Genomic DNA, 24,078 nt, shown 5'->3' with positions numbered 1-24,078 from the left:
GAGAGGAGTCAGAGGTGGCCCAGTCACAGAATCTACATGGGAAAAGCTGCAAAATTCCAGTGATAGAAATGAAAGAAAATTGAAATATGTGGAGAGGTATTCGACATCAATAGGTTGGAAGACATGAAATTGTCAAGATATCAATTCTTGCCAACTTGATCTATAGATTCAACGTAACCCCTATCAAAATCTCAGAAAGCTATTGGGTAGAAACTGGCAAACCGATTCTAAAGTGTATATGGAAAGTGAAAAGACTCAGAATGGCCATGCCGAAGAAGAACACCAAAATTAGGGCAGTCACATTACCCAATTCCAAGACTCACTATGGAGCTACCGTACTCGAGACAGCGTGGTGTTGGTGCGAGTATAGACATGTGGATGGATGGAACAGAGTAGACGGCTCAGAAGCAGACCCACACAAGTACTTTCAACTGATCTTTAGCTAAGAAGCAGACAAGTCAATGAAGAAAGAAGAATCTTTTTTTTTTTTTTTAATTTTTTATTGGATTTTAGGTTTTGGGGTACATGAGCAGAGCATGTAAGACAGTTGCGTAGGAACACACATGGCAGTGTGCTTTGCTTTCCTTCTCCCCTTCACCCACATTTGGCATTTCTCCCCAGGCTATCCCTCCCCACCTCCCCCTCCCACTGGCCCTCCCCTTTTCCCCCCAATAGACCCCAGTGTTTAGTACTCCCCTTTCTGTGTCCATGTGTTCTCATTTTTCATCACCCACCTATGAGTGAGAATATGCAGTGTTTCATTTTTTGTTCTTGTGTCAGTTTGCTGAGGATACTGGAAAATTTAAACATCCATATTAAAAAATAAAAAAAAAAGAAGGCCTAGACCCAGACCTTACACTTTTCACAAACATTAACCCAAAATCAATTGCAGACCTAAATGTAAAATGCAAAGATATCAAACTTCCAGAAGAAGCCATAGCAGAAAATCCATGTGATACACTGGGTGACGAATCTTCAGATGTAAATCCAAAGCATAATGCATGAAAACAATTGATAAACTGAACTTGATGAAAACTTCAAACTCTCTGTGCTGTGAAAGATGAATAAATTAAGAGAATAAATCACAAACGGCAACTGGGAGAAAAGATTTGCAAAACAAGTATCTAATAAAGGATTTATATCCAGATAAGCAGAGAACTTATAAAATTCATCAATAAGATCCCAATTTTAAAAATGAGCAGAAGACCTGAAGGGGGACCTTATCAAACATGATATACATACGGCAAATAAACACAAGAAAGGATACTCAGAATTATTTGTCACGGTGGAATTACAATGGAAACGGCAGTGAGATACTCATATACGTATTATTACTGGGATGCTAAGATCCAGAAAACTGATAAAAGCAACTGGTGATGAGAGTGTGGAGCAGTAGGAACTCTCATCCACTGCCTCTGGGAATGCAGAAAGCTTGTCGGTTTCTTACTATGCGGTTCAGCAGTTATACCTCTAGGTATTTACCCAGCCTATTTGAAAATCACGTTCACCCAAAAATCTGAACGTCAACGTTTTAGCAACTTTATTCATAGTCACCAAAGCTGAGAGGTAGATGAGATGTTCCTTCAAAGGTAAATGAATGAATGAACGAAGTGGTATATTCATACAATGGAAGACTATTCAGTAATGAAAATAAATTACTAAAGAATTTGTTTTTTAGCTATCAAGCCATGAAAAGACATATGTGAACCTTAATCACATATTGCTAACTGAAGGAAGTCAGTTTGAAAAGAATACAGAATGTGATTCTAAGTATATGATTTTCTGGAAAGGCAAAACTATAGAGACAGTGGAAAGATCAGTGGTTGCCAGGGATTCAGAGGGAGGGAGAGAGGGTTAAACAGGTGAAGCACAGGGGAATTTTAGGTGCTGAAACTATTCTGTATGATGGTATCATGGCAGACACATGGTATACATATTTGTCATATTCATTCATCTTTACAGCACAAAGAGTGAAACAATATATGCAAATTAAAACAACAACAATAGCAAAAGCAATGTTACTTAGAAGACTGGGGGAATCACAGGATGGAATGCGGAAGATGATGAAAAGATACAACACAGTAAAAAGAAAGGGAGGGAGGGAGGGAGGGAGGGGAAGATAAGTGGCTTATACAAGGCACAGCTGATATGATCGGAAATCTGGTCATAGGTCCCCAAGTAAAAGGCATCAGAGGGACCCCCAATGCCATCCTGTCTGTGGGGGAGGAAACCAGCCACTCTACAAGTCTCATAGGGGTTTTCCTTCCTCCCACTCATTCAACCCTGAGGGCCATGAATATCTGCTAGCACAGGAAATGGAGCTAAGAAATCAGAGGAGCTAACAACGCCAGCCTCTCTATTCTGGGCATTCAGTGCCAAGACCAGGCTGGGAGCAGAAGGAAGCCTGAAACTGAGGGCCTTGATGGTACTGGGAGCTAACGGAGAGCACAGTGAATGTATTTGGTATCTGCACCTTATGGGTCCAAACAAGGAGACAGCCAATACCAACAGATAATGAGAACTAGAGCTGGGGAGAACTGAGGCGAGGACTACGTGTTGGGATTTTGGTGGAGTGGTCAGGGACCCACCTGCAGAAGAACGTCTGAGCAGATACCTAAGTGAAGTGTGCGCAGCTGAGACTCTCCAAGGAGCCCCCCAAGGCAGAGGGGATAACCACTGCAAAGCCCCGGAGGTGAGATGAAATATTTGCATTCGATGCAAAGCTGGAAGGCAGACTCCACAGCTCTGGAAGGACAGAACACATTAGCAGAGAGGGGAGGAAGGGGAGGAGTGGAGTTGGCCAAGTAGCCAGAGTCAGGCTCACAAAGCATACTCCAGGCATGTGCCATGTCGGACTTCATTCCACCAGTGACGGGAGGCTACTGGAAGTAGGGGTTGAAGAGTCAAGTTTTCTAAATAGAAATTATATTAGGCTTTGGCTTTCCTCAAATAAAGACCAGGATTATTAACAATTCACAATGCTCATTGAAAATGTAGGATGAAATCCTTTTTAAAACGATAATGAAAACGGATCTCAGATTTGCATGTCTTACCTGGAACCAGCCAGGTCCTGGGTGGAATGGAAGGTGATGCTCGTGTAGGTGGTGTTGGTCTTATGGCTGAGAAGGGCAACGTTCTCCAGCTCCATGCAGGGTAAGATGGGCTCTGGTCGAGGGTGGGCTCCCGACGTGATCTGTCTTTTGTCCTGAATGGTGGCCTGAGTCTCAGGCACGGACCCCATGCTGGCAATGCATCTGACAGGCACATTCATCTAAAGTCAGCACTGGCTCCAGAAATCCAGCCCAGATGTTGCCTCACTGGGTTCCTAGGCTCACTTCCATGGCGACATCGCTCCTAGGATGCTGAGCCACAGGGTGCCTGCAGGATCAACGGTTTCTCTCTTCCTTTCTCTCTCTCTCTCTCTCTGTCTCTGTCCACCTCAATTTTAGTCCCTAAATTTGTGAGCCTACATTGATATGTGAAGCCGGCTGTTCATGCAGCCAAGCTCCTTTACTGTAAAGTCACGGAAATTGAATTTTAGCATGGATTGAAAAGGTAATTCAAAGCACTCTGCCTACGCAGCTGGTCCCCGGCATGTCTCTCAGCTGCACTCAGAATCCATCTTGCCCTCCTCCTCCTCCGTCCTCCTCCTTCTACTTCTTTTCCATAGTTGTAGTGTTCACTCTATACCAAATTTCTGGAAGAAATTCAGTTCTTGTTGTAACAAGTCGAGCAACTAGACACTCAGGAAGAAGGTCATAGAGGATGGTGTGACCTTATTAAAGGTCAGAGGAATTCAGATGACACGAAGCTCGCCGGAAGGCACGACCCCCTTACAGATCCAAAGAAGGACGCAGAATCCACGCTCCCTTGGCGAGGATGGGAAGACACCCCTCCAAAGCACAGAGCATTTGCAGAACACGGGGCGGGCTCCACTCACAGCTGGCCACCCACTCCTCTTCACGACGACCTAGAGAAAGGAATCTCATCCTCTGGGAAAACCAACTCCTCCCTCCAAACAGCAGTAAAGCTTATTCGTCTCAGGACACAGACATAAAATCAGCCTTCACCTCAGCCCCGGCCCCGCCCTAATGATGATTTGCAAATGTGATATTAATAGCACTGCCAATAATACTGCAAATAATGACGTTGACTTTCCTTCATGTAACTGTCTCTGCGAATCTCCACAGTGACACCGTGAGGCTGGATGTCTTAGTGTCATCCTTCTTTGACGGAAGAAGTAGCCAATGCTCCTGGAAGCTAAACTCCTCTTCAAAGGCACACAGCTGCATAGCGGGTGACTGCCTGCTCCGAGGTGAAGCCCCCAGGTCACACAAAGCACCCGCTGCCTGCCGCGATGAGCCGATGGCCAGTGGATACATTTGCCTCGATTGTCTGGAGGAGGCAGGAAGGCACGTGAATAAGAGCATGAGCTGCATTTAAAAAGACCCGGGTTCTGATTCTACTGCTTCTGAGCACTTGGGCAAGTTCCCTGTCTTTGAAACCTCAGTATTTTTTGTCTTTAAGATGGGGATAAGAATGCCACCTTCCTGTGGCTCTAAAGAACATTAAAAGGTGTGTTTCACATAAAGTGCTGAGTACAGCACCTGGAATACAGTAAATGATACATGCTAGAGGTGATGGATTTTCCAGTTACCCAGATTTGATCATTACACATCGTGCTTGTATCAAAATATCACATGGACCTCATAAACATGTCTAACTATTGTTTCAATATTTGTATTTAAAATAGCTGCGGAGGAGTAGGGTCTGCTGTGGATGTAGCAACACCTTTCCTTGTGTTCAGATGTCATTCCCAGAACACCCTCTCTAGTTGTCAGGTTTTATCCCCATGCAAAGCCACTCCTCCTCCTCCTTGCCATCCTACTTTACCCCACAGACTGGGGGCACCCCTCATGGGGGTCCCCCTCTTCTCCAGCCTGTTGACACTGGGCTGGCTTCTCTTTTTTTATTTTTTTATTAGATTTTAGGTTGTGGGGTACATGTGAAGAACATGCAAGATAGTTGCATAGGTACACACGTGGCAGTGTGATTTGCTGCCTTCCTCCCCTTCACCTATATCTGGCATTTCTCCCCATGCTATCTCTCCCCAACCCCTGCCCCCTGCTGTCCCTCCCCTATTCCCCCCAACAGACCCCAGTGTGTAGTGCTCCCCTCCCTGTGTCCATGTGTTCTCATTGTTCAACACCCGCCTATGAGTGAGAACATTCGGTGTTTGATTTTCTGTTCTTGTGTCAGTTTGCTGAGAATGATGGTCTCCAGGTTCATCCATGTCCCTACAAAGGACAGGAACTCATCATTTTTGATGGCTGCATAATATTCCATGGTGTATATGTGCCACATTTTCCCAGTCCAGTCTATCATCAATGGGCATTTGGGTTGGTTCCAGGTCTTTGCTATTGTAAACAGTGCTGCAGTGAACATTCGTGTGCATGTGTCCTTATAGTAGAACGATTTATAGTCCTCTGGATATATACCCAGTAATGGGATTGCTGGGTCAAATGGAATTTCTATTTCTAGGTCCTTGAGGAATCGCCACACTGTCTTCCACAATGTGTTTTTGTTTGGACACGGCGTTTCTTCGTCAACTATTCTCCCCTTGCCTAAGGGCCCCTTCATCACCTCCTAAATTGCTACCAGTTTCCTGTTAATGATCTCCCCCATTCAGCTCAGTTCACTGCACTCCCAGCCAGGGAAAAGGGTGGAGGTGCCACTCCTGGGAGCTGGGCTGAGGTCACACACACTGTCAGAACCTTTATTAAATGATTCACTCTACGTGCAAAAAAATGAAACTCTGACTGTTAGGGATATAAATTCATTCATTTAAAAATGTATTTTGGAGTTTCTATCATTATCTGGAAGTTTTCTTAGTCTCTGATGATACAGAACCTCTCTTGCATGCAAACAGGCATGGAGCTGTGGCCTCCGGGGCCTCTGACTCTTCTTGAAAAGCCTTGGGCTTCTGTTTCAGCCTCTGAAGAACTTCAAAGCCTTGAGTCCTGCAGGATTTTGGGATGAGGAGCACAGTCATTACTGTTGTTTTGAGGCTCCTACACTCACAACACACTTTTCTGTTTCTTACCGTCTACCTAGAATTGACTCTCAATGTCTTCCAGGTTTGGTACAAAAACAAATAGAAAAGGACAAAACCAACCAGAACCAGTTTCTGACATGCACCTACTCATACCCAATGTCCCAGTGAGACAGGAGCTAGCGACGAGTTTGTATTTCAGAAGAGTGATCAACTTCAAATTGGCAACTGGGCATTTCTAGCCTAAACAAGTGCCTTAGCCACACACCATCAGGAACCCGCATTATTTCAGTGAAAAAAATAACCAAACTCCACCTGTAAACACAGGTGACATTTATGTTGACAACTGTTGCCACTTTACAGCTGAGAAGTGGAGGCCCAGAGCCATGAAATGATGGCAAGAAAAGCTTGAACTTCAACAGCAGAATTAGGAGCTTCCTCTTCCCAGCTCGATGCCCTTCCTGTTGAGCAGGGGGACCCCAGCTCTCCTGAGCACATGCAGGTCAGGCAGATTGTCTGGCTGGCACTTTGAGGGCATTAGGCTGTGCAGGTGTGCTAACATCAGACGCCAGGACCAGAGGGTGCCTCATTTGGAATGGGTCAGTCTGAATCAAACTTGCAATGCATCTGTCACAGGCTGATCAAGATTTTGTGAAGTGAGCAGGGACTAGGCAGCTCAGCAGCAAAGCATGTGATGCCCCATAGGCCAAACATCAGAAAATAAGTAGACATGGCTCCAGGCCACGGGGCCTTGGTGTATATCACAAATGAATGACACAACATATAAGAAGGATCTTCTTTAAATCACAAAGTCACTGAAACATAATGGAATCACTTTTCATGGAGTCCCAGAAACCCTAGTGATATTGCAATTCAGTATATGGATGGCTGGTAATGAAGAGACAAACACCCTGTGTAAGTTTCAGAGCTAGTTATGAGCAGACCTAGACGCTGTACCCAGCTGTATTCACTGCTCTGCTCAATATTGTCATTACTGGAGAAAAAGCGACCGAAGCCTTAATTACGAATTAGCTCCAAATCAGTTCAGCTCTAAATAAATTTAATATTCAACTGCCTAAAACTATAATTGTCTTCTTTAAAAAGAAATGACAGATATGACCTGGAGACCGGTGTATCAGGAGGTCTGTGGACCCTTTCTTAAGTAAAACAATCTTAATTATGTGTACAAAAACATTTAAAGTGTCTGGAAACTGTCCTTAGTGCATACGGCAAAGAAAGAAATGTTTGTTCAAGAAAATTCTATTAAATCACAGTCAGAATAGCAAGAGTCTCTGCATTTAAGCCATTAACTACACCCTCTTCTTATCCTATCTCAGTGTTGATAGAAGTTCTGTTTGAGATGGGTGCAGGTAGGAATACAGGAGCCCCTTTCCCGCTAGCTCCTAGTCTGGGGCTGTGGTATCTTTTTAGGACAACCAGGACAGCAGCATTTCTCATCATTCCAGATCTGTCTACAGAATCTCTAACCTAAGCAAGAAGGGCTAAGAAGCTGGGGCGTCTTCCTCTGTCTAACCCCCACGAGAGGCCAGAGGCTTCTGACCCCCACTTAGTACCCTGCTCATAAAGCAGGGATGTCCCCCTGAGAGAAACGGCCCATGTCTCTGTTCTCAGTTGTGGAAAAGGGGCTCATAGGCTTTTATTGGTGGGTGGTGTGGGAGGAGACAAGCCATAAGAATGTTCTAAAGGTAGGTAACTGGCTTTAGTTGGAAGGGAGGGTAGGGGAAGTTCAAGTGTAAGGGCAGTATAGAAAACACTAGAGGTGGGCTGGGCGCAGTGGCTCATGCCTGTAATCCCAGCACTGTGGGAGGCTGAGGCAGGTGGATCACGAGGTCAAGAAATCGAGACCATCCTGGTCAACATGGTAAAACCCCATCTCTACTAAAAATACAAAAAATTGGCTGGGCATGGTGGTGCGTGCCTGTAATCCCAGCTACTCAGGAGGCTGAGGCAGGAGAATTGCCTGAACCCAGGAGGCGGAGGTTGCGGTGAGCCAAGATTGCGCCATTGCACTCCAGCCTGGGTAACAAGAGCGAAACTCCGTCTCAAAAAGAAAAAAAGGAAAACACCAGAGGTTTCATGGTAGGCTATTAAGAAGACTAACACATTGAGGACAGAAACATACTAAAGCTAGATAAACTAGAAGTTTCTCAAAGAGAACCAGGGAAAGAGGCAACTTAGAAGCATTCTCTAAGCTTAGGAACAAACATCAAAGACCAGCCTCAAACACTAATTTTGCAAAGGGCCCAGATTTGAGCAAAGGAGCCTGTAGAGCAATTTGTGTGCCTGGTCACTGTTGAAAACAATAGAGCAATCAGTAGGCAATTGCTGAAGCCTTACAACAGGGCTCCATACCCGAAGAAGCAATTAACTTAGCACAAAGACAGAAAAAGGCACAAAAAACCTTGAAAGAAAACCACCAACATTTCCTGGTGGCTCTATGCAGGCCCGTGGCTGTGCTCTTTGCAGACGGACATTAGGGGCTCCGGCTGGTAGAAAGACTTCACTAAAATGGTTCATCCGTGTTTTCAAACATTTCAGTCAACAATTGCAGACACTGGAGAGTGGGGGAGAAGTTGGGATTCACGGTTCTTACAATATTTATTCTTAATTCATAATTTTTCTAAAAAAAGTGCAAGACACATGTTTGGAAAACTCTGCCCCTACCGCGAAAGCTCTCTCTCTCTCTTTCCCTCCCCTACAAAGAGGCTCCCTTATCTCTCACTTTACATACCGGCCCTAGCCCTCCCCGCCGCCCAGCAGTTCAAACTGACCAACAGTTGCCCACCACCTCAGCTTCCGGCTTCCCCACCCCCCAGCCCTTCAGTCCCCTATAAAACAACCCTGCCCCTCTGAGCGGCACGGCCATTTTTCCTTTTCGTCCTGGCTGGCCCGCCCGGAGGTTCTTTCCTCTCAATAAAGCCTGAACTTAAGGAATTTCCTCTAGCCTGTGGTCCGGTTTCTTTCCCAATGAGCCCAGTCCTCCCGCAGAGGGTAGGTCGGACAAATGGTGCCGGAAACCCGGGACTGGAGCTGAGGCTGTTGGCCCGGCCACGGCCCCCCTCCCCAACCTACTCAACACTGGCCCTGCCACCTCCACGTTCCGATTAAGGTAAGCCAAGTTTTTCTTGCTTTGCCTTCCCCCACTTCCCGTCTCCTCTTCCTATGGCACGGTGCAGTTGCTCCCTCTCCAGCGTTCCGCACGGACTCCTTGCCTAGTCTTGGCCGAGCCAAGGTAGTCTTCCGTTCCGGCTCCAGGAGCCTTCCGAGGGACAGCCGCCAGATGGGGGACGCTCCTCTGACCGCTTCCCTTTCCGTACTTAATTGTACTCCAGGGAATTTGCAACAAACGGGGACGCCTTTTCGTTGCATCTGCCCATCCGCACTGGAGAGTCTGTAGCTGCACCTGCCATGGGAAATTCGGAGTCCAAAATACCTCTGAGCACCCCCCTTGGGTGCTTGCTGTGAAATTTTACCAAATTGGGATATTCCCAAACCCTCAGAAACAAAAAGCTTATCTTCCTGTCCCAGGTGGCTTGGCCCCAATACAAACTCGGTAACCAGTCACATTGGCCCCCGACTGGCACTTTTGATTTCAACACCCTCCAAGATCTCGATGATTTTTGTTGCCGCGTGGGCAAGGACAATGAAATTCCTTACGTCCAGGCTTTTTGGGACCTCTGTACCCACCCCGACCTATGTTCTTCCTGCTCCACCTACCAAATCCTCTTAGCTCGAACCCCTCATAAATCTTCCTCCACTACCTCTCCCCCTCCCTACTCCTCACTGGAGGATCTGCCTGAACATCTGTCCTCTCCTGTCAATCTCAGCAACCAGTCGCCATCAACGGCACGCCCTTCCCCCACTCCCTCTGCACCTCCTACCTCAGAGGCCATGCCTCGCTCTCCCTCTACTCCCTCCGAGCCCCCTCCCTCAGAGGCCGCACTTCCTCTTGCCTCTCCAGTGGCGGCCCACACCCGCTCTCATCAGCCAGCTATCCTGGCCCCACTCCGAGAAGTAGCAGGCGCAGAAGGTTTAATCAGGGTCCATGTTCCTTTCTCACTCCAAGACCTGTTCCAAACTGAGAAACATTTAGGATCCTTCTCAGCCGACCCGTCCACCTATATTAAAGAATTCCAATACCTCACTCAAGCATAAGAAGCCCTAGTCCGGTACACTCGACTAGACCCAGCCTCCCAAAACGGGGCCACTGTATTAGCCTCCCATTTTATCTCCCAATCAGCACCCGACATAAGAAAGAAACTAAAGAAAGCAGAAGAGGGGCCAGAGACTCCCATCCAAGACCTGGTAAAAATGGCCTTTAAAGTATTCAATGCCAGGGAAGATGCGGCTGAGGCTGCCCGCCAAACTCGCATGAAGCAGAAGGCTGCCCTCCAGACCCAAGCCCTAGTGGCGGCTCTAAGGCCGGCAGGGAACCAGAAGCCCAAGGCCGAAACCCATGCCCCTCCAGGGGCATGTTTCAAATGTGGAAAGGAAGGACACTGGTCCCGAGCCTGTCCACAACCACGGCCACCAACTAAGCCTTGCCCTATCTGTCGGCTCCTGGGACACTGGATGTCAGACTGCCCCAGCTTCCCCAGGGTGCCGGTTCCTCAAAACAGACACACTGACATTACGCAGCCGGCGGTCACCCTCAGTAGGGAGGAGCCTTCTTGCCAGGAGCCGACCTCGGAGGGAGCTCCGTTCCCCAGTCTACTAGGGCTGCTAGATGACTAGCGGGGCCCTGGCTTTCCGACTCCGGTTACCCTCGCCGAGCCTAGGGTGACAAGACATGGGGGCTACCTACTCCGCTCTTCCTTCTTATTCTGGCCGTCTCACCCCTTCCCAGGTCTTAGTCATGGGAATCGATGGGACCCCGAGTATCCCCTACCAAACCCCACCACTCATGTGCTCATATAACTCTACTCCATTCACCCACTCCTTTTTAGTAATCCCCACCTGCCCAGTTCCCCTTCTGGGGCGAGACATCCTTTCAAAGCTGAAGGCCGTCATAACCTTCCCCACCGCCAGCCCACACAGCCTTTTTCTCCTAGCCCTCAATACTCTGCCTCAGAACTCCAGGCCCTCCAGTCTACCCCCAGGGTACAGTTCAAGGATGACTGGGCCTTCAAGCATAACCTCGTCATCCTCCCTGAAAAGCAAAAGTACCAGATAATCCAAGACATCCACAATTCACTCCACATTGGGCCTAAAGCCTTATACCGATTCCTCAACCCACTTTTTCACCCTCACCATCTCCTCAGTACCATACAGGAAGTCCAGTCCTCATGTACTGTCTGCACGAAAACTAATTCCCAGGGTTCCTGTCATCCCCGGCACCAGCTTCATCAGCTACGCGGGTTCCTACCTGGCCAAGACTGGCAAATTGATTTCACCCATATGCCAAAGCACAAACAGTTCCGGTATCTGCTAACCATTGTTGACACTTTTTCAGGCTGGATTGAAGCTTACCCCACAGCCTCTGAGTCTGCTGGGACAGTAGCCACTCATCTCATTCAAGACATCATCCCACGCTTTGGACTCCCAGCCACCATACAGTCAGACAACGGCCCAGCCTTTATCTCCAAAGTCACTAATGCCATTTCTACCTCTCTAGGAATTCAGTGGAAGCTACACGCCGCCTACCATCCTCAGTCCTCTGGTAAGGTGGAACGGGCCAATGGCCTAATAAAGGAGCATCTGACCAAGCTCATGCTTGAGCTCCGCCAATCCTGGGTAACCTTGCTTCCTATTGCCCTCACCAGGTTGAGAGCAAGCCCCCGGGGCCCATCACAGCTTAGCCCGTTTGAGCTGCTGTATGGTCGCCCCTTCCTACTTTCAACTCCCCCACCGCCAGAGACCACTCCTTTAGACAGCTACCTCCCCTACTTTACTCTCCTTCACAGCCTTCTCCGAGAACACGCCAATGCTTCTCTCCCCCAACCTACCCAGCCATCTGAAAATACACAGAAAGTCTCCCCCGGGGACTCAGTTCTTATCAGGTCCCTCTCCCCAAAGCCCCTCGCCCCCAAGTGGGAAGGACCATACACAGTCCTCCTTACCACTCCATCAGCTATAAGAATTGCTGAAATCCCATCTTGGGTTCACCTCTCTCGGGAAAAAAGGCCCCTCATGGACCCTCCTTATGCTGGAAGGCTGTTCCTACTGGCCTTTTATCTGTCAAACTTACCAGGGCCTAGCAGCCACACCCCCTACAGATGGAGATTCTTCCTAACTGAAAACTATACCAAAACCACCTTCATCTGTAATACCCCCCCCATACAGCCACAACCACCTTCTTGCAACTTCTGACTGCCCTGCAGCCGGATGCCAAAGTGCCATATATCTGAACTTCACCAAATTCCACAACGTCCATACTACTATACCTCTCATGTGCTTCAACCATGACCAACCATCAGGAGCATGCAATAATACTCCTTGGCGCTCCTGCATGGGATGTACTTGGATGAGCTGTCGACTACATATAGCTATCGAGTCCACAGTACCTGCCCGATCTCAGCTCAAAATCATCCCAGACATAGATGGAGAAGGAAACACCATTATCAGTTCTACACAGTATTCCCTTCTCATACCTGACCCCTGGGACAACCGGTGGAAAAGCCCCCAGAAAGCTGCCGTGTATGACCACATAGATACCAAATATCCCTCTTCCCACCTGTACATCTGGCGGGCATACGTACGTACAGTCCACCAAGTCCACTCTGACATTAGCCTACAAGAAAAATCTCTGAATGACCAATTGCAACCACATTCGCCTCCGTTTTCCTGGTTAACCTTTCTCCAAGAAGGAATCAAGTTAGCTAACCTCTCAGGATTAACTGACCTAACCTCATGCCTCATGTGTGCCTTCTTAGGACAGACTCCCTTCGTTGCAGTCCCCTACCCCATCCCTCTCAACCTTTCAGCCTCAACTTCTTCCTTCTCCCCCATCAAGGAAGTTGGTCTCTACACTCCACCTGATTTTGAACAGCTACCTGTGTGCTATTCCCTAGGCCGAAACTTCCCTAGCTGTAACAGAACTATACGGGTAACCACTAATATAACAGCCCCACGAGGAACGTTTTTCGGGTGTAACAAGACCTTAACAAAAACTCTCTACATAGGTCTTTCCTCATCTCTTTTATGCCTCCCAGTAACCCTAGTCCCTCGACTCACTATATATTCCCCAGCCGAATTCCAGATGCTGCAAACTCCCCATCGCCGCACCCGACGAGCTGCCTTCCTACCCATTGCCGTTGGAGTCTCCCTTGCTGGTTCAGCACTTGCAGCAGGATTAGGAGGAGGGGCACTAGTCCACTCTCACCGGGCTATAGCCCGACTGACCTTGCAATTCCAAGCAGCTATTGATGACTCTACTGAGTCTTTAGCATCACTCCAACGACAGATCACCTCAGTTGCCCAAGTTGCCTTGCAGAACCGAAGAGCCCTAGACCTGCTCACTGCTGAACGAGGAGGGACCTGTATCTTCCTATAAGAAGAGTGCTGTTACTACATCAATGAATCTGGCCTAGTAGAAACCCGAATCGAGAGCCTCCAGAAACTCAAAACTAACCTGCAGAGTCAGAAGTTCTCGGCTGAAGCCACGGCGTGGTGGTCTTCCTCTATGTATACCCTCTTGTCCCCATTGCTTGGGCTCCTAGTAGCTGTTTGCCTAATCTTACTTATTGCTTCTTGCTTTCTACAGTTCCTACAGCGGCGCTTTCAAGAACTGACTCGAGTCACCATCCACCAGATGCTGCTCCAACCCTACCCTGAACGAGTGCAAGAAACAGACCTCTCCCCGAACACCCAGGCTCCTTAAGAAAAGAGACCTCTTCAGAACCCCCCCGTCGACCCTTGTCAGCAGGAAGTAGCCAGAGAGACAACTGACGCCCCTGACCCCCTCTTTTTCTTTTCTTTAAGGAGTCGGGATGTTTGGAAAACTCTGCCCCTACTGCGAAAGCTCTCTCTCTCTCTCTTTCCCTCCCCTACAAAGAGGCTCCCTTATCTCTCACTTTACATACCGGCCCTAGCCCTCCCCGCCGCCCGGCTTCCCACCGCCCAGCAGTTCAAACTGACCAACAGTTGCCCACCACCTCGGCTTTCGGCTTCCCCACCCCCCAGCCCTTCAGTCCCCTATAAAACAACCCTGCCCCTCTGAGCAGCGCGGCCATTTTTCCTTTTCATCCTGGCTGGCCCGCCCGGAGGCTCTTTCCTCTCAATAAAGCCTGAACTTAAGGAATTTCCTCTAGCCTGCGGTCCAGTTTCTTTCCCAATGAGCCCAGTCCTCCCGCAGAGGGTAGGTCGGACAACACAGAAAAAGAAGTCTGACCTATACGTGGAAAAAACAAAGCAGAGAATTAAGACTGCCTTTGAGAAGGCACATATATAATATTTAGAAAACAAATAATTTAAAGCAGTTATTACAAAAATTAACTCAAAAGGAATTACAAACTCAAATTTCAGAGCTAAGATTCCAGCACTCGTAGAAGAAAATACAGGTGTAAATCTTCGCTATCTTGTGATAGGAGAGGTCTTCTTGGACACGACACAGAAATCACAAGCATCAAAAGAAAAACAATAAATAAAATATTATCAAAATAAAAAATGTTTATGCTTCAAAGGATACCGCAAGCAATTAAAAAGACAATAGACAACTTTAAAAAAATTTAAAATAATATATGTAATAAGAAACTTGTATCCAGAATATATAAAGAACTCTTCCAACTCACTAATAAAAAGACAAATAAGCAAGTTAAAAATGGGCAAAGATTTGAACAGTCTGCAAAGAATATACAGATGGCCAAAAAGGACACGGAAAGATGGCCAACAATCTCCGTCCAGGAAATGTGAATCAAAACCACATGAGCTACCACTGCATAGCTACCATGGTGGCTTTGCCAAGATGAACAGGCAAGTGTGGTGAGGATGTGGATACCCTGGAGCCCTCACAGGCTGCCCGTGGGAATGCAAAATGGTGCAGCTGCTTTGCAAACAATCCAGCCATTCTTTAGAAAGTTAAATATAGGGCTGGGCGTGGTGGCTTATGCCCATAAACCCAGCACTTTGGGAGGCTGAGATGGGTGGATCACTCAAGGTCAAGAGTTCCAGACTAGCCTGACCAACATGGTGAAACCCTGTCTCTACTGAAAATACAAAAATTAGCCTGGCATGGTGGCATGTGCTTGTAATCCCAGCTACTCAGGAGGCTGAGGCAGGAGAATCGCTTGGACCTGGGAGGCGGAGGTTGCAGTAAGTCAAGATTGGGCCATTGCATTCCAGCCTGGGCAACAAGATCTAGACTCTTGTCTCAAAAAAAAAGAGAATGTTAGATATAGAAGTCCCCTGTGATTCATCCTGTGACGTACTTTTAGGTATATGCCCAAGGGAAACAAAATTATTTGCCAACACAAAATCCTGTACATTAGTGTTCATAGCAACATTATTCGTAATAGTCAAAAAGTAAAAAATACCTGAGTATCAGCTGATGAACAATACGTGAAATGTGGTATATGCATACCACCAAATATTACCCAACAGTGAAAGGAGATGCCGTGCTGGCACATGCTGCCACTGGAGTGACCTGGAAACATTATGCTCAGTGAAGAAGCCAGTAGCCAGTCACACAGTTCCATATAAATGAGATGTGCAGCAGAGGCAGATCCATGCAAATAGAAAGAAGAGTGACAGTGTGTAGGTTGTGGGAGAACTGGGAATACTTAGGAGTGATTGGTAATGGGTAAGGGGTTCTTTTTGCAGCAATGAACATGTTCTGAACTTGAATCTGGTGGCAGGTGCACAACTCTGTAAGTATAATGAAAAATCTTGAATCCTGTGCACTTTAAAAGGGTGACGTGTGGCGTTTGAATTGTATTTCAACAAAAAACTGTTGAAAAAAGAGAGGAGATAATAATATAATGATAACTTTAATGTCTTAAGTGCCTGTTTTATTCAGAGGCAACTATCACAATTATAACAACTTTTCATGGCAGTGGGAAATGTCGCCCCCATCACCCCCATTCACCAGGACAGAGGGGATATGGAGAAAGCTGAATTGTGCTGAGCCCTCTGTTGCCTCTTCTCAGTGAGAGCCTCTGAATCTGAAAAAAAAAAATGTGGTCACATCCATTTGTCCTGGTAATTTATCTAGTCAGGCCATGGGATTTGAAGTCAGCATTATGGGGCTCAGAATTAATTACCGCTCAATTGTCCCATGCGCTGCCATTCTTTCCCCCAAATGAGACTGATGGATGAATGCGGCAAGGTGGCCGCTGCCTGTGGAGAGTTAGCAAACCCTGCTGGACTCCCCAGATGCTCTTGCTGTCTGCCAGCATCAGCCCAGTGAGAGGAGCACACCTGTGTAGCACAGTTTGGACTGACTTGCCCAGCCAAGGGTGTCTGCATAGGCCTCAGGTTAGCACTTCGGATCTGAAACAGCCTTGGTACTCATGTAGTCCGGAGCTCTCATTTTGACAACGCTGCACTGAAGCCAACAGACTTTGTGATTCATGCCGCAAAGTTGGCCGTAGAGTGAGCAGCAGGCACCCCTCTTGACCCTCATTCTCACCCCTCCCAATGCTGCCCTGGCTTGGGTGGGCATGGGCCACAGCAGGTCTCTGGTCTGGCTTCTTAAGGCTCTTGGGACCCTGACTTTATGCAGGGGTGCTCGGAGCTAAGTAAAATGCCCCATCCCAGCAAGCCCTCCCGCAGCACACCTTAGAAATAGAAAATTAACTTGATACAGACTTGTTTCTAGACCTGAACTCACCTGCAGTTCTTGGAAAAGAAAATTAAATGGGTTTTATTAATCAAAACTTTATGATTATTAGCATATATGTGTATATAAAAGTATTATTGCATCAAATATGTGTGTGTGTATGTGTGTGTATGTGTGTGTCTGTGTGTGTATGTGTGTGTGTATGTGTGTGTGTGTGTGTGCGCGTGCATATGTTGTACTGGACCCAGCATAGAAAGTCAACACCAAGACAAAAGTATGCCAAATTGCAGGGTCTTTATTGCCGGTGGCCACAGAGGACTCACGTCTCTCCAACCCATGGCCCTAAAAGGAGGGTGTCAAGACATTTTATGCCCGTAAACTACCTCGGGGGTGAGGGTGAGGGGCGGGGATGGGGGTGAGGGGCTTCAGACATTCCGAGGGCCAGTGGATTCTGTAAATCACCTCCTGGGCAGAGATGAGGGTGAGGGGCTCCGGATTCTCCGAGGGCCAGGGGACTTTGGATATTCTGATTGTTACTTAAGTGGTTTACACAAGTCAAGATAAGTGTTAGTTTACACATTGTCCGGGTACGGGTGGAAATTACAGACCTTAGTTACTTATTACAAGTCGCAGGGGTCAAGATGGCGTGGGTTTGGCCTGTTTGCCTGTCACACTTAGGGTTACAGAGAGCAGTTTTAACAGAAAGCCGAGGTGTGGTTGAGGTGTGCAGGTTTCTGGGGCTTTTACCATGTCATATATAGATATATAGGCATTTCCAAAGAGACAGTATTTCCTCACAATGCTCACAGGTCAGTAGCTTTTGCAGGATGAAGGGGAGTAGCTCTTGCTGGGACATAATAGGTTCCCAGACCTTTTCCCTGATTCACCCGGCCCTATCATGTGCTAGGTGAACTTTGTCAGTCTGGGGTCAGAAGCAATTGCAGAGGGACTGCATTCCACCCCACTGAAATTTCCCCGATTGATTATAATTTCACCCTCGAGTTTGCAGATCACCTACAGGAGCCAAGGTCCTCACATACTTCCAGTTGACTCTGCCTAGGGTCTTTTTTTCCACAAGGTGAAAAGGGTTTGCAGGAACTGGATAAGCCTGTCTAAAACCAGAGGTTTAGCTCCTTATGTTTATGCCACATCAGCACAGAGACTCTTAGGTTAATTATCCAGAGCCATTTACTTAGCTGTGGGATGTATGTCAGCCCCCGCTGCAGAGAGCCAAGAGAAATGACTAATGGTAATTTCATTTCATAAAGAGCTTCGATGAGTCTTGTCCAAAATGAATGCCCTCTATATTTCCAAGGCAACTAGGACCTGTTGGAAAAGAGTAAAGAGACCAAACAGCTGTGGCACGGACCAAGACTTCTAGAAACACTGGGCAGCAGGAGACAGAGCGGAGAAGACTTGAAGCACAGAGTTCGTATGATTAGGTAAACCAATGTTGCAATCAAGGAAAAGGCACTGTTTGGCTGGGAGAGGCTCAGATTAAGGGCCTGATTGCTTTTTGTTGCGATAGTTGCCTTGTCTACATGACAGAAATCACAGCAGCCTCTCTTGCTGGTTTTAGCTGAAGTTCTGTGACTATAAAGACTTCTGCTCCATTGGAGTTTGTGAGGAAAGGCTCTCTGAAGAGGTTTCACATGGACCCATGGGAAGCCCAAGGGCAGCTGGTATATGCGATCAGCATATGTGCACCCCCCCACGTGTCCAGCGTGCCCAGGCATGGAGGAGGATGCTGGGGCCACTGTTCTGTCATGATGACAATTCTCTGAAATTCTCCATGAAATTCCATGAGATTCCAGGACAGGCACAGCAGCACCTGCAAACAGGTTGTCAAATGTTGACCTCAGTATAGGAGAGAGGTGATGAAGAGGACATGATTGACTTGGGGCAGTGTTTTTTTTAATTAATTGCAGTCATGGGGGATTCTAAGTTAGTGTTTGTAGCACTATCAACTAGTTTTGTGAAATGGCAACTTCACATGATTGACATGGGTGTTTTAGCTACTGAGTTAAGAATGGTTTGATGGCAGTGAGTAACGCCAACATTGTAGAGGGCTGCAGTGCTTCTCTCTGAGAGCTGCATTTTTATTGGCCAGTATTATTGCTGGTGCCTAGGTGTGCTTTACTAAGGATGCTGACCCCATGAGAGCTCCATACTAGACGTTATTCTGTGATACAAGAGAAAACAAAACCAAAGGCTCCCATGCCACAGCTTCGCAGAACCCACTGAGTTCCCAGCAGCTTGACACAGTGCTGAGAATGGGCAACATCTAGTTAGGGATGTTAGCAGAGATTTCATCCTGGACAGATGGACTAGGTCTTCATAGAACAATGAGGCATGGAGATTATCAACAAATACACAGTCATGGCAGTCTTCAGCTCTCAACTCCTTCTTGTATGTGAATATAAAAAAAGTACTAGACGAATGTCACAGTCACTACATTTGAGAAATGCAGCCTGGGAAATATTTAGATAAGTACTTCCAGAATGAGGTGGAATGGAGCCATACCAAAGTCTAGTGTTTGTGGGTTTTCTGCATGTTCAAATGGGAAAGATTATGGATAACAGTAGTGTCAGCCACAGGAGCTGACTCACTGTGGAGGGGATCACGGCAGGCATCCTCAAGTGGGTACGTCTCCTGCACTTATCAAGACCAGGGATTCGGTCTTTGGCCTGATAACTCTGGACCATCCTCCTGAAAGCATGAACATTTCAGTTTGATGAACAGAACCAAGATGCTCCCTTACAGATTGTGATAGATTTTGTGATCTATTTTTAAAAGACTCAACAAAATGATTTTAAAATGAGAACAAGAAAATGCATGATTACCATATTCCACTCATTGCTCATGTTGTATGGTTTCTTTTCCTGAGATTTATTTAGACTTTTGCCAATTTTCAGGGGTGTTGTTTGTGATTGGTGAAATGAGTCATAGTTTATGTGAGTGGAAGAGATTCAATAAAAAGGCAGTTTTCAAAATGACAATCTGGGAAGTTGTAGGAAATAACGCAGCCCTGGGGAGGTCTGGGAGGCAGTCTGTTAAAACTGCCATGATATTGCCTAGAAATGGTCACCTTTTTCCTTTTCTTTAACAATTTGCAACCTCAACCATAGTGGTTACTCTGAAAAGAAGTTAGGTGAAAGGATGGAGATGATTATCTGGGTAACAGAAAAGTATTGACGTCTCATAAATCTGGGAACGAGCACGGGGGAATCACAGAAGAAGATGATGAAGAGCAATGGAGGAGACTCAGGGTCACCAGGCCTGTGATTCTGCCGGGGTGAATCAGCTCAGGTGATACCTGAGCCAACGGGCTGTCTCCACCTCTCGTGATGGTCTCGTTCAGCTGGCAAATGATGCTTAGTGCCCAGGTCTTGCCCCGGCTAGTCCAGCCTAGCCCATGCTGACACCCAGTGCCAGGGCAGGTTGTGGCCTCACTGACTCAACTGCTTTTCTAAGGAACCATCAGAGTCTGATGAAGATGTGGTCTGTCTTTTCAAATGTGATCCTCACTCAGTTTTTCGGTTACACTAACCTTTCCTGGATTTGTAAACACAATGTATATGTGTCCAATAAATCTCTGGAATTGCATATCCAAAGCTACTGTGAGTAAGCCCTGATACCAGAATCACAATTGTCCATAGGGGCCGGGAAAGCAAAAGTAAGTAAACCTCACACTGAGCAGACCATGGGTTTTAGCCTTCACAGTGTGGGCATCCTCTTTTGCAGGTCCATTTGCCTGAGCTCCTAGCAAGAAGCGAATGGTTTTGAGTTTATGTTTCTTTCGTGGTGCCCTGCTACCTTCTGGTGGAGGTATAGGTTTAAGGAGCAGACTCAAGGATAGGGTGATTGGATGGAAAGCAAGAGGAATGTATAATCTCTGTAATTTCTCATTTTTAATAGAAGCTTTTTTGCATACATATGACAGTCACCCAGAAATCGACGTATGTGGACACATGCCATGGACCTATCTGCAGGCACAGATAAGTGCATGACCTGAAATAGACAGTGACATTAACCCTTGACAGTTTGTGGGTTTGCATTTGTATTCACACTCCCTTGAAGGAAAAGACAATCATTTTCAAGAAAACAGGCATAGAAACTATTTTCAAGCTTCACAGTGGAGCTTAATGTTTCGACTGAAACACCAGGAAGGCTTTGATCATAAATCTGAGCCCTGTTAATTGTACTGATTCCATATGTTTACACTAGAAACACGCATTTGTCATCCCACCTCCAACTTCTTTTGTGAATAATCAACTATTAATGATGTTTAGTTTACACGTTATTAATGCTTTATTTTGCAAATCCTGTATTGATGAATTATGAATCCCATTTTCCAAAGTAAATATAATGCTGTTCTCAGAATTATAATATTTTCCAAGCTTCTGATTTCTTACCTTATTACTAAAGCCTCCATCTGCTCTTTCAGTCCTAGCATTAGCCACTAGGCAGGTGACATGTTAAAACACATACATGCATATATAACGGATCTACACACTATTAACTGATGAACTCACTGAATAGATTTAATGTCTTTCAAAGACTTTAACACTGAGATACTAATAATTGTGTCCCAAGGTTTAGTGAAGATTAAACAAGATATATATGGGAAGGCATGGCACTCGGCTGTTCCCTGGAAGACTCTACAAGTGATTATCTAGCTGACGTACTGGAGATCATTGAGGATCGGACAACTTCCCCAAGGCTGCTCAGATCTCAGCCAAAAGTGCAAGCCCAGGTTTGCCCTCTGCACGTCGATGCTTGCTCCGCTACACCTCTCCCGACTTCTCTCTCTGTGCAATGGTGATTCCTACACAATAATTAGCTGTCATTTACCTTTGGGGACTTAGGAAGTCACTGGCCACCTAGGGGAACAGCCATAGAGCTTTATGTTTTCCCACGCAGGCTTTAACCATTAGTTCTTAGCACTTATTAGGCACCCCCCTCCCCCACCTGACACCCCACCTGCTGCACATGAAAATGATTCAGAAACACCGTGAAGTGAGGAAGTGGACTCTCTTAAGACCCTGGAGTTCCCTGCAGAAGGCACTTGGGTGTGCGCAGTCTAGTGCTTTGAATGGTCGAGCTCTTTTTCTGCCCTTGTGAATTTCATGACTTTGCACCCACTTAGATGCTATTCTCCTGCATTAATTCCAACTTCTCCAGTTCACCTTGACTATGTGGATGGCAAGCTCGTGTGTCTTCCCCTGCAGGCTGGTTGGAATGAGATGTGCACCAAGAACAGAGTTCACAGAATGAGAGTAGCTCATTAGCGCCACTCCCGGGTGGGCACACCAAAAGGCTAGTGTTTTCAAAAGGAGGAATCACATATTGAGCCCGATTTCCAGAGGCAGGGGAAGAAAAACAGTGCATCATCATTTTAACAAGCACCACTATTTTCAAAGCCTCTGAGAGCATTTTATTTACCTATAAACCAGAACACTAAAACGTAAGGAGCAGAATGCTTAAACCATGAGATGGTGAATTCCACACTCTGCCATGCAAGTGGGAAGTCTCATCTAATTGTTGATGCACCTGACTCTTCTCTAAGAATTCAGGTCCAGTTAGGATGCTCTGCGTCTTTGGAGGTAATGAAAGCTAAAATGTCTGGACCTGTGCATGTCTGTGTAAAGTGGCACGGGCTCGGCTCTCCAGAACTCTCTGAAAAACCTTCAGTTTGAAATCATTCTAGTGACTTTATTCAAATAGATTAATGAAATCAGCATGCATTTGAAATAACTGCTGGTTAAAACAACAGACTTTTCTCGAATGAAGACGCACATGTGGCCCACAAACATGGAAAAAGGTGCCACGTCACCAGTCATCAGGTGAATGAAAATCAAAACCACAGTGATAGACTGTCTCACACGAGTCAGAATGGCTAATATTAAAAAGCCTGGCAACGCATGATCACACCACCGCACTCCAGCATGGGTGACAGGGTGAGCGCAAGTCCCTTAAAAAAAAAAGTCAAGAAATAGATGCTGACGAGTTTTTGGAGACAGGGAAACACTTACATGCTGCCAGCGGGAATACAGATCAGGTCAGCCACGGTAGAAAGCAGTTCAGAGATTTGTCCAAGAATATAGAACCATTGTCTGACCCAATAATCCCACTGCTGGCTGTGTACCCAGAGGAATATCCATCTTTCCGCCAAAAGGATAAGGGCACTTGTATGCAAATCACAGCAGTATTCAAGCTAGCAAAGGCAGGGAACCAACCTGGATGACTGGATTGATGCATTGGAGAAAGAAAATGTGGTGCATGTATACCGTGGGGCAAAACGAAGCCATAACAAACAAAATCATATTCTTTGCAGTAACATGGATGCAGCTGGAGGACCTTATCCCAAGTGAATTAATGCAGAAACAGAAAATCAAACACCACGTGTTCTCACATATAAGTGGGGCCCGAACGCTGGGTACTCCTGAGCACAAAGACAGAAACAATAGATACTGGGGACTCCTAAAGGAGGGAGGAAGGGAGGTAGACAGTGGCTGGAAAATGCCTACTGGGTACTGCGTTCACTGTTTAAGTGATGGGTCCGACAGAAGCCCAAACCTCAGCATCATGCAATGTTTCCACGCAGCAAACCTGCATATGCAGCCCTGAATCTAAGATGATCTCAAGAAAGCAAAGACCAAGCCCCATATAACTACAGAGGGAGGAGAAGAGGGACAAACCCAGTCATAGAGCTGCAGACCCTGTGGACACGACGGCCCCATATAGCTACAGAGGGAGGAGAAGAGGGACAAACCCAGTCACAGAGCTGCAGACCCTGTGGACACGACGGCCCCATATAAGTACAGAGGGAGGAGAAGAGGGACAAACCCAGTCACAGAGCTGCGGACCCTGTGGACACGACGGCCCCATATAAGTACAGAGGGAGGAGAAGAGGGACAAACCCAGTCACAGAGCTGCGGACCCTGTGGACACGACGGCCCCATATAACTACAGAGGGAGGAGAACAGGGACAAACCCAGTCACAGAGCTGCAGACCCTGTGGATACGACGGCCCCATATAACTACAGAGGGAGGAGAACAGGGACAAACCCAGTCACAGAGCTGCAGACCCTGTGGACACGACGACCCCATATAACTACAGAGGGAGGAGAAGAGGGACAAACCCAGTCACAGAGCTGCAGACCCTGTGGACACGACGGCCCCATATAACTACAGAGGGAGGAGAAGAGGGACAAACCCAGTCACAGAGCTGCAGACCCTGTGGACACGACGGCCCCATATAACTACAGAGGGAGGAGAAGAGGGACAA

At 46.8% G+C, this 24,078-nt stretch overlaps 1 protein-coding gene and 1 long non-coding RNA gene across 2 annotated transcripts; both read right to left on the bottom strand.

Moving 5' to 3' along the window:
• Positions 1-478: 478 nt before the first annotated feature.
• On the bottom strand, positions 479-4,090 carry LOC144582857 (uncharacterized). The gene is made up of 3 exons (XM_078375474.1): positions 3,054-4,090; positions 2,589-2,745; positions 479-1,051 (listed from the first exon to the last, which is right to left on the bottom strand). Exons 1-3 carry the CDS (start codon positions 3,269-3,271, stop codon positions 917-919), a joined length of 510 nt encoding a protein of 169 aa, XP_078231600.1. The 5' UTR covers positions 3,272-4,090; the 3' UTR covers positions 479-916.
• Positions 4,091-5,831: 1,741 nt separating this feature from the next.
• LOC144582858 (uncharacterized) lies at positions 5,832-13,325 on the bottom strand. Its single transcript, XR_013536355.1, has 2 exons — positions 13,247-13,325; positions 5,832-6,020 (listed from the first exon to the last, which is right to left on the bottom strand). It is a non-coding gene; the product is annotated as an uncharacterized LOC144582858 (long non-coding RNA).
• Between the last annotated feature and the right edge of the window lie 10,753 nt (positions 13,326-24,078).

The sequence above is a fragment of the Callithrix jacchus genome, chromosome 5 (genome assembly GCF_049354715.1).
Source record: "Callithrix jacchus isolate 240 chromosome 5, calJac240_pri, whole genome shotgun sequence".
Lineage (NCBI taxonomy): Eukaryota > Metazoa > Chordata > Mammalia > Primates > Cebidae > Callithrix > Callithrix jacchus.
Note: the sequence above shows the minus strand (reverse complement) of the source record. Positions and strands in the feature narration are given on the sequence as shown.

Bases quoted from the DNA above. Each gene is read 5' to 3' on its own strand.
- LOC144582857 (XM_078375474.1), bottom strand. From the start codon at position 3,271: ATGAATGTGCCTGTCAGATGCATTGCCAGCATGGGGTCCGTGCCTGAG. The intron at 2,746-3,053 runs GTAAGACATGCA...CTGTCCTTCCAG, and splicing joins CAGGACCTGGCTGGTTCCAG to AGCTGTGGAGTCTGCCTTCC. The intron at 1,052-2,588 runs GTGGGTCCCTGA...CATCTTTCACAG, and splicing joins GCTCAGACGTTCTTCTGCAG to CACAGAGAGTTTGAAGTTTT.